A 9,928-nucleotide genomic window follows, 5' to 3' on the forward strand; every position below is an offset into this window, starting at 1 on the left:
GGGCGGCGGGGCTGCAGCGCAGCTGCGGGGCGGATGGGAGTGGATTGCTTGCGGGCCCCATTTCCTCGGCCGGGGCTCTACTGCCGCGGGGTTGCGGAGCGCCGGGCTTCCGGAGCAGCCTCTTGGCTCAGAAGGGGTTTTGCGGGTGGGAGGCCTGTGCAGTCGACTGCAGGGCCCGGTAGGGAGGGGCAGTGCGCGCTGTGCCCGAGACAGTGGCGGCAGGCGGCCGTGCAGCGCTGCGCTCTGCAGCGGCCCCCAGGAGGTACGAGTGGTCCGCCGCAGGAGGTGCTGGTCCCTTGCAGTGACTTGTGCGTGTGTCTAATGCAGCGCGTGCTGTGAGGGGTTTGTAGGAAGAGGAGAGCACAGGTTGCTGCTGCTCGCGTTTTCTGATCGATCTCTAGCTGAAATAAAATCACTTGCCACTGAAGGAGTTGTATAGCCCAGTGCGGCCGAACGTGGACCTCCTTGCCTTGGCTCTTCCAAGTGTGGTGGTGACAGGTTTTTCTGGTGAGCATTTGTGTAAGCAGCTGCGGAATCTCAGCTTTGAAATGCCCAGCGCTAACCATCAGGTAAATTCTAATTTTTGCTTAACTTTTTCTCAGAAATTTCAACCAGATTTTTTTTGTGGTTTTTTTTTTTTCTTTTCTTAGCTCAACATCTCTTTTCCGGCTACTGGCTGCCAAAAGCTTATTGAAGTAGATGATGAGCGTAAGCTCAGGACATTCTATGAAAAACGAATGGCCACGGAGGTGCTGGCTGATTCCCTTGGTGAGGAGTGGAAGGTAAGTAGTGCAGAAGAACGTGTAAGAGTTGTATTTGAGGAGCTTGAAATACAAAATTTCTGCGGTGTGCGCTTGTGAGCTATAGTGCTTCCATGGTGTCCATTTGGTGGTCAAGTGGAGAGGTTCTCTGCTGTGTACGTACTGAACTTGCTGGTTAGGCTAGCCTTTTCCAGTACTTTACCTGAGGGGGGGGACGGGGGTTGCTTTTTAAAGCCTTATGTTTAGCTTCTTGCTCCACAGTAGCTTATTGCTCTTCATTTGAGTGCTGTGTCTTGGTATTCAGGACAAGTTAAATGTGCAGTATAAAACTGCTGGTTGTTCAGAACTGACTTTGTTTGTTAAACTGCTGCTAATGTATGAGAAAAAGCGTGTTTGGCCTGGTGGATGGGCTTGGAATAGTTAGTGCTAATATGGACCGTGCAGCTGACTTTGAAGGATGTGATCTTTTCTGCTGCCATCTTCACAAGGAAAGTGATCAAACTTTTTTCTCTATATCACTACTGTAGACACTCCTGTATTTTCAGTTTGTGAAGATACCTGGCTTTATTTAAGTTTACAGTTGCAGAAAAGCTAGACAATAATGGTAAGAGGTTTTGTGCCATTGCTTTCCAACAAAACTTCGAAGTGATATGAATCACACTAACTGTAAATTCTGGTATACAGAGATTTTTTTTACATTTTTTGAGTAAAATTGCTGAACTGTTCCAGAGGTGTTGGTTGAAGTTGCGTGCACTGCCTGTAGCAGTGACTTCAGCTGAATCATGGACATGCTGCTCCGTTTGTTCCATGCAGTCTCCTGTGGTATCTACTGCTTGAGGGAATAAGGGCGTGCGTAACTCAGAAGCGTTCCTATTCCTGTTGCAGGGATACGTTGTCCGGATAAGCGGTGGCAATGACAAGCAAGGCTTCCCCATGAAGCAGGGTGTCCTGACCCACGGACGTGTCCGCCTTCTGCTCAGCAAGGGCCATTCCTGAGAGGAAGCGCAAGTCTGTCCGTGGCTGCATCGTTGATGCGAACCTGAGTGTCCTGAACTTGGTCATAGTGAAAAAGGGTGAGAGTCTGAGTGAAGCAGGCAGTACATTGGTAGACATAGGCACTTGGAAGGAGCCTGCTTGATAGTGCTTGATAAGCTGTGTGGAATGGAAATGGCAGTCCCAGTTTCAGAGAGCGAATGCGTCTTAGCAGTCCTCAGAGCATTGCATTCTTGTAATGCTAAAACTGGTTACTGAAGTGCTTCTTGTTGCTGCAGAAATCTGATCATGTCAAAGCAGCCAAGGATGGCTGGGGTGGTGCTATTGGCAGCTGAACCCCAAAGATTACCTAGCATTACCTTGAATTCTTGAGTATTCTAAACGTAGGGTTTTGCTTCTGAACCTGGTGTTCAGTAGTGTAGTAATTAGCATGTTTAAACTTACATTCCCAAAGGTGAAAAGGACATTCCTGGGCTGACTGACACAACTGTGCCCCGTCGTCTTGGTCCCAAGAGGGCCAGCAGGATCCGCAAGCTGTTCAACCTCTCTAAGGAAGATGATGTTCGTCAGTATGTTGTGAGGAAGCCTCTAAACAAAGAGGGTAAGAGCTCCCACTAGTACAGCTCTTCGGGTTTCTGTGATTACTGCCAAGCTGTCCAGCCCACTGCACTGGACAGAGCACAGGTAGTAGTACATCTGGGAAGTTGACACTCACTATTAAAACTTTGTCAGCTGTAACTCGTGGAAAAAAAGTAGTTTTTTGGTTGCCTCATTTCCTTCACCCTTCTGCCATGTTTTGTCATGGTTTGTTCTTAAAAGTTTGATAGACTGAAGAATATGATTAGATTTGAGTACTGTGAAAGTTTGTGGGGGAAAGGAAAACATCTTAGGAAATGGTTTTATCAATTAAAGAATATGATCCTGGTGGGCATCAGACTGTGGTGTATGACTGTTGAAGTCTGTCAGGATGGCTTAGTAAAATCTTATTTTACAGATGTGTGTGGTAGTGTGTTTGCCCATTATGGGCAGTTGATCTGTTTTCTGGGATAAACAATGTCAAACCCCTAAGTAAAATTGTAGATGTCTTTTTAATGCCGGAAACAAGGCTTGTTCTGAAAGCTGTATAATGGAGTCCTTTATTATTAAAAAATCTAGGTCTAGGGGGGAGTTAAAGGAGACAGGTCTGCTGAGAAGCTAGGAATTCTCACTTCATTTCTGATAACAAATCACAAACATTAAGACAGTATATTGTTAATGCTGTGTCTGGTGATAATTGATAATTTTTCTTGTAAAATTTGTGAAGGTGTTGAACTTCATATAGTTGCTGTCATATGTAGTACTCTAAATCACGTTATTGTAATAGTAAATCAGACTTACTCTGAAGTTGGCTGGATGAGGCCTGTGGCCTCTTTGGAGGGTACTGTGCCACTTTAGCTGATCCCTAATGGTTTTTAGGCAAGAAGCCCCGAACAAAGGCTCCCAAGATCCAGCGGCTGGTGACTCCTCGAGTGCTGCAGCATAAGCGCCGGCGTATTGCCCTGAAGAAGCAGCGCACTCAGAAGAACAAGGAGGAGGCTGCCGAGTACGCGAAGCTGTTGGCCAAGAGGATGAAGGTAGGTTTGCCATTCTGGCTCAGCTGTGTGGAATATAGCTCCAGAATCAAGGGATTTGGTAAACTGGTCTATATGGCAAACTAGCCGTATGCGTACGGCTGCCCTGCACCCACTCATTTTGAATATAAGTGCCCAAATATGAGTATAAACATAGCTGGTCAGTTGGGGTTTTGGAATATTTCTTCTGTTTCTGTCATAGAGAATAGAAATTAACCAAGCTCACTAATTTGAGAGCCTTTCTTGAAGAAAGTAAACAGTTATGGTCTCCAGAGGATATTTTTTTCCATAGCTGTTTTAGTTCAAATGAATTCTGTTTTAACCTCAAGATGCCCAAGCATTTGAGTGATAGTGTGGAGAAATGAGAGTCAGTGCTTGATCTTGATGGAGGATATGTTGGCAAGAAGGTATTCGTTAGCATGTGTTTGCCCTTGCTCCTAAAACTGCAGTGACTGCTGAAGCAGTACTGAAAGCTGTACAGTTGGAATATTTGGCACAGTGCTTCCTGAATTTCACTACTTCCAGGTAGAAACAGAGAGCTGCACCTTTGGTGTGTTGAAAATTCTACATCTGTTTCTTAACTAAAATTCTGGGTGTGCACAGTGACATATTTTGGTGTGCAGTGTAACATAATGTTGGGTGTTTGCATATGGTGCAAAGACACAGGTCTCTGCTGGTTTGGATACTTGGCAGAACTTTGAGCTGTAGAAGGGAAATTATTTAGCGCTATTGAGTTACAGAATTCATTCCTTCAAGCTGCATTTTCCCTGGTTTGTTCCTTGGTATATGTTTTGAAGTGCTCGATGATGTGTAACATCTCCAAACTTCATGCCTTTCAGGAAGCCAAGGAGAAACGCCAGGAGCAGATTGCCAAGAGGCGCCGGCTTTCTTCTTTGAGAGCTTCTACATCCAAGTCTGAATCAAGTCAAAAGTAAAGATGTTGTGCACAATACTAAAAAGACTTACATTTAATAACCAATAAACTCCTTTGGTGGTGAACTTTCAGTATGAGACTTTGTAGTACATGTTGTTACTGGCAATTTCTTAAACAGGAGTTCAGACTACTGCATCGTATACCCCAAACTAGAACCACAAACCATGATCTTGATGCAGTTCTCTTATGAAAAGATTGTGTTACTCACTTTGATACTGAGTATAACATTGGTAAAACTTTACACCTTCATCTGATTCTTGGCAGAATTAAGTGCAGTTCAGGTGCTCACTGGAACTGGTTCCCCAGGAAATGGCCATAAACCTGACAGTTCTGGGCATGTCTGAATGATGCTTAGTCAAAAGCTTTAGTGGTGGGTAGTCCTTTGAGGAGCCCTGGTGTTCCTCTCTGATCCTTTTGGGTTACTGCAAACGTGAGATGCTTGTGATTCTGTAGGTATTGGAGCATTGCTCTTGAAATTGGTACTGAGCATGAGAAGGCACCTTTTAAAGGTTTGACTTAAAAATTTGACTTGGGGATTAGAAATTCCGGTAGCCTTTACATACTGGGTCAGGATAATGGGAATTTGACTCAAGAATACATGTGTTGGATGTTAAAATGGTCTGCAGCTAAATCAATTGTCTTAGTTCTTAAAATAGTAATTTGGATCCACTTCTATTTTTGTTGAGATGGGTGCTTCTGTTTCCAGTAAATCAGGCTTCATTACAACCTAAGAAGTTGGGATAGTTTTTATTCCTGTGTGTGTGGCAAGGCTCTTCTGAGTTATCGCCTCACCTAGAAGCAGATTTTAATGCATCAGATTAAAAATCTGGACTAACAAATCAAAAGTTGCAGAAGACAAGATCTGCTGCCCACGCATACGGGGCATGGAAGGATCAAACCTGCGGTCCTTGAAATTTAATTTAGGATACTGGGATACCCATCTCTGACAAGGGCAGAACTTGCCATGAAGCATTTAGATACAGTGGAACCTTGGACTAAGAGACTTCGCTAAAGCAGTCACCAAGCTTTAAAGCCATCTTTCGCAGCTGAACTGAGACTGTTACTGAACGACAACTAATCCGAAAAGGTTAAGAGGGATGGTAATTGTGGTTGTGCATGAGTTAAATAATGCTGGCTAGGTCAATAAAATTTAAAAGGCTAGCATTTTACAATGTACTTTTTTTATGGAGACCATGCTCATTGCCCAAAGTTTAATAGTGAAGATACATAGGCCCTGTTAAACCTGAGCTTCACTAAATAAAAAGGTCCCCTTTTACTCTACATTAGTCACTCAGCTGCAAAAATTAAAATGGAGAAAATGTAGGGAAGAGAGTAACTCTTACTAAATTCACAATCTTTAAGAATTTTACAATCTGCAGAAGGGAAATAACACTGCCTAGCTTCTTAATCCTAGTAAAATATACTTGCACACAGTTAAGAGGTACTCTGGTCAGGGTGTACAAACACTGAGGTGTGTCCTGGGCAAGAACAGGAATGTTTTCAACAGGCTACTACTAAGTAGAGTGGTATAGGCTATTCCGTATGACCTGTGCTGCTACAGAGGCTGTGATTGTGTCTTCCTCTGAAGCACTGCAACTAATACCCAGTTGTCTGATTGTGTGAAAAAGGTCAGTGGAGTCCTGGTTATTTTTATCAAGCTTTGAGGATGTGTGGCCTTGTCACACAGGGAATACATGGCCTTATCACTAGTAGCAAAATCCTTTCTGCACTCTTCTCCCTCACTCGTTTCCTGGAACTGCCTTAGTACATTATCTGTTGCTTCCTTCTGCAGTTTTAGGCTTTCAGGTCCAAATTAGGCATATCATGACTTGTAGACTCAAAGAACAATCCTGGCTTGAAGGGACTTTGAAAGATCATCTGGTCTGGCCTGTTCAGGTCTGTGAAAGGTGGTTCTCCTTGCCCCTGTGTCCTCCTCCACTGTTAGTGACACAGCAAACATGGTGAGAGTGCTTTTAGTGCCATCATCCAGATCATTCGTGGAGATGTTACAACATGGAGCCCAGTACTGATGCTTAGGGGGCCCCACTTGGGGCAGGGTGCCAGCCTCAGTAAAACAAGCTGATCACCTATGAGATGATTCCAGCCCATCTCACGGATCACCCCTTATGTAGGAGGCGGCTATGGGAAACAGCATCAAATGCTTTGCCAAGGTCCAGCTGAACAATAGTGCTCTCTCTTGACATGCTATTTTTCTGTAGCACTTACCAATTTAGCCTGGCATGATTTGCCTTTGATAAACTCACAACTGAGTTTTCCCAGTCACCTGCTTTGACCATGGCCTTAGGTCATGGATGACTCAAATGGCCAATCCGAAAGAGGCTAATGAAGAAGGAGCATGTTTTCTCTGCCCCTGTGCAGTAGGAACTGCAATAAAACCACAAGGCCACCAGCTGCAATAGTCCTTTACCTGCTTAACAGCAGTTCAAAACTTGTGATACTAAACACAATGCCAAGTGCTATCTGGGAGCTGCAGCTTTTCCTTGCATGTCTTGTCAGTTTCAACAGGATTTCTGCTCCTTAACGGCAGACTTTCTGCAAGTCTGAAGCTTGGCTGCAAACTCAGACACACCTTAAGTTTCAGGGCAAGTAATCCACCCTGGTCAGAACCTGACCGGTTGCCATTTCACCTCTTTGCAACCGAAGGAACAGAATACACACACCATTGACATACACAATTATTTTTAACCAGCAAGGTCTGGATTTAGACAGCGTGACACAGAAAACAAATGAAAAAAAAATGGCAAAGGAAAGCATCTTGAAGAAACCTAAACAAAATGCTGGAACATCCTTCTGAGCTACTCTCGTAATTAGGTGAAGTGAGCCCCCTGTTCTTCCCAGCAGTTTCTGTCTGCCATCCAATTCCATGGAACCACTGAGTCTCCTCCAGGCACCACTGGAAAACAGTAATGCGCAAACACCTGCTGAAGCAGGACAGGGACTGGTCAAGTCTGAGCATTTTTTAGGGCTGTCTCAGGGTCAGGTTGATGCCCACCGGGAACACAAGGCCTTTCCTGCTCAGCTGCTCTGGCACATGTGATTATTCCTACACAGAGGCAAAACCTTTCAGATTACTAGTGGACTCTATCAGTTTTCCAGCCTGGCAAGTTAGTTCACTCTTCCTTTTCTTTGCAGACAATAGAAGTTTGTCTTTACAGAGATGGAAGTAACTATCATTTTTAGCAAGGAACTCGCACTCAAGGTTGTTCTGAACACATGAAGCATCAGAGCTTCCTTAAGCAAGCACCTTCTGCTATTTTACCATCACATTCTCTCCTCAAATTTCCCACCAGATTCTGACAGAGGAAGTAGCAGTTCCTTTCTCTCTACAGCTTCAAACCGTGTGTTCATGCTTCTTTGGGGATTCCTCAAATGGAATTTGTTCCTGCACAGCATTCTTCCTCTTTTCTGTCTCCTCCCTCAATGGGCCACATGAAGGGTAGGAAATGCTAAGACAGGGTAACATTCTTAGCAAGTAGCAATATTGAAAAGTCAGCAGTGACAAAAGCAGAGGAAAACAAGGAAAATCAGTGTGATGCTTGCAAGATACACAAATCCAAAAGACTAACTGTTCCTCAGCTCTCTATCTAAAAATAGGTCTGGAAACATGGGCTTATTATGAATCTGCTCCACAAGCTATCAATCTGTGCTATGCACATCAGTCTCATCAGCCAAGAAAGGCTTCTAGGGTCTTGTATTATTGTTTCTGTCAGATTAATGAACTCACTGCCGTACATGAGGGGGTTTGAAAGATGCTCAGTTGCGAAGGTGAAGGCCTGAGGCACTGGCAATTTCTACTACTTAAATTTCATCTCAGCCTCACTCCTATCCCGCCCCATAAAAAACCAAACCAAAACAAACTCAAAAAACCCCCCCTGGAAACTACATGTAACCCGCAACTATGTTATGAGTCAAGAGGTCCACCAATGTTTTGACAAGCTAGGATGCATCAGGTGAAAGCATCGCTCTATCATCCCATTACAGAGCCACTGAGAAACCAGAACTCCTGGGAAGTGTTCTCCCAAGTAAAGCCACAAATATGCTGCAGAGAGCACCAGCTATCCTCAGGAAGCCAGAGGCCATGCTTTTCCTACAAACAAGAGCTTCACAGATTGTATGAGCCTATTTTTCACCTGTTCTTACCTCTACTTCTGCCCAGTGCTTGCTGAAGGTGCCACAGAGCCATCCATACTCTCTAGAAGCCACATCTCCACAGGTGGGTCCCATTTTTTATTTCCTTCTCCCCCTGCCTCTGCTCTTTCCCATCATTCAGAAGCCACTGATGTACTGTGAAATAACTACCCCAAAAGACAGTCAAAAGTCTTTTGCCGAACGATAGGCTGAATTTACACTTAAAGATTAAATTCTGTCAGTCATTTGAATTCCAGAGGTGAAAAAAGCTGAATAATGGCACATTTTTACACAAGATGCATATATATTTTATTTTGGGAACAACATTATAAATTGTTTCTTAGTCTAGAATATCTATACAGAATTTAGGATATAGAGTGCCCTTTTAAACTCAAATTTGTTGTCAAATGTACAAAAATATCACAGAGAAACAAATGTTAATCAAAGCACAGTAAATGGATGCCATTTTTCAACAGTTCAAAACAGTCTCTAAACCAGTGCAAATTTTATTGCATTAAGCTTCCCAGCTCACTTAATAGATTCATAATTTATTCACACTACATCATTTCATCCTTGTTACAATATAGTTTATTTTAAGCTCCTAATAGGAGTTTAATGTGCTTCTAAACAACAGCAAACTATCCCTTTTATTTGCACCATTGGTTGATGCAGACTGAAAGAACAAATAAAAACGCCATCCAATCCTCTCATGTATGCATCACAATATACAGCAGAGGAGACTACAGAACTGGAATCCAATCAACCATTCAGTTTCAACTCTTACAAGTTAAAAGGGTGTTTGTTTTTAAAATGATACATAGTGAAAAGTGGATATACAGAATGCATTTTAAGATTTTTATTAGTTGAAAGAAAAAAAGAACCCTTTTGTTGAAAATATACAATTATGTGAATAAGATTACCTGCTTACTGTAAATAAAATAGGAGTCATCTGCATTGAAATAATTGCTGAATTAAGAAGAAAAAACTACTGAGTGGATTCTTCAGTTCCTTACATTTTAACAATTTGTTTTAAAAATACAATTTCTATAATCTAATTTAATATACATTTTGAAAATATCCCCTATGTTGCAGTTATTCAAGGAAAGCAGTAAACTCAATGAAAGGTATACTCTTTTAGCTGCAGCAATACAAAAAGCCATTAATTCACAGTTAGAATATTACTCATTCACAAGTGCAATGTAGCTTGAGCTTAACCAATGTGAAATTCCACCAGGAACAAGACTAAGTTACTTGCAAAATTGATTTAGTTTGAAACACATATAGTAGATAAAGTATTTTCCATTACAATTGTATTGTCTAAACTTAAGTTACATAAAATTTGAAGACAGGATATGATTATAAGTAACATACAGATGCTTCTAGTAACATGTAAAAGCTGGTACCAATTACTGCGCCAACACTGCAGCCACATCAGTCTCCTAGGCCTAAAAGATTTTCAAAGTTGTCAGGTTTTGGTGATG

General features: G+C 42.6%; 1 protein-coding gene across 1 annotated transcript; it reads left to right on the plus strand.

Moving 5' to 3' along the window:
* The first annotated feature begins 33 nt into the window (after window positions 1-33).
* Window positions 34-4,372, plus strand: RPS6 (ribosomal protein S6). The gene is given in 8 exon segments (XM_014306942.2): window positions 34-312; window positions 429-569; window positions 651-782; window positions 1,647-1,753; window positions 1,755-1,834; window positions 2,209-2,355; window positions 3,210-3,367; window positions 4,204-4,372. Coding segments are annotated over 8 exon segments (1,140 nt in total). The 3' UTR covers window positions 4,300-4,372.
* Window positions 4,373-9,928: the final 5,556 nt, after the last annotated feature.

The sequence above is a fragment of the Geospiza fortis genome, unplaced genomic scaffold (assembly GCF_000277835.1).
Source record: "Geospiza fortis unplaced genomic scaffold, GeoFor_1.0 scaffold12, whole genome shotgun sequence".
Taxonomy (NCBI): Eukaryota; Metazoa; Chordata; class Aves; order Passeriformes; family Thraupidae; genus Geospiza; species Geospiza fortis.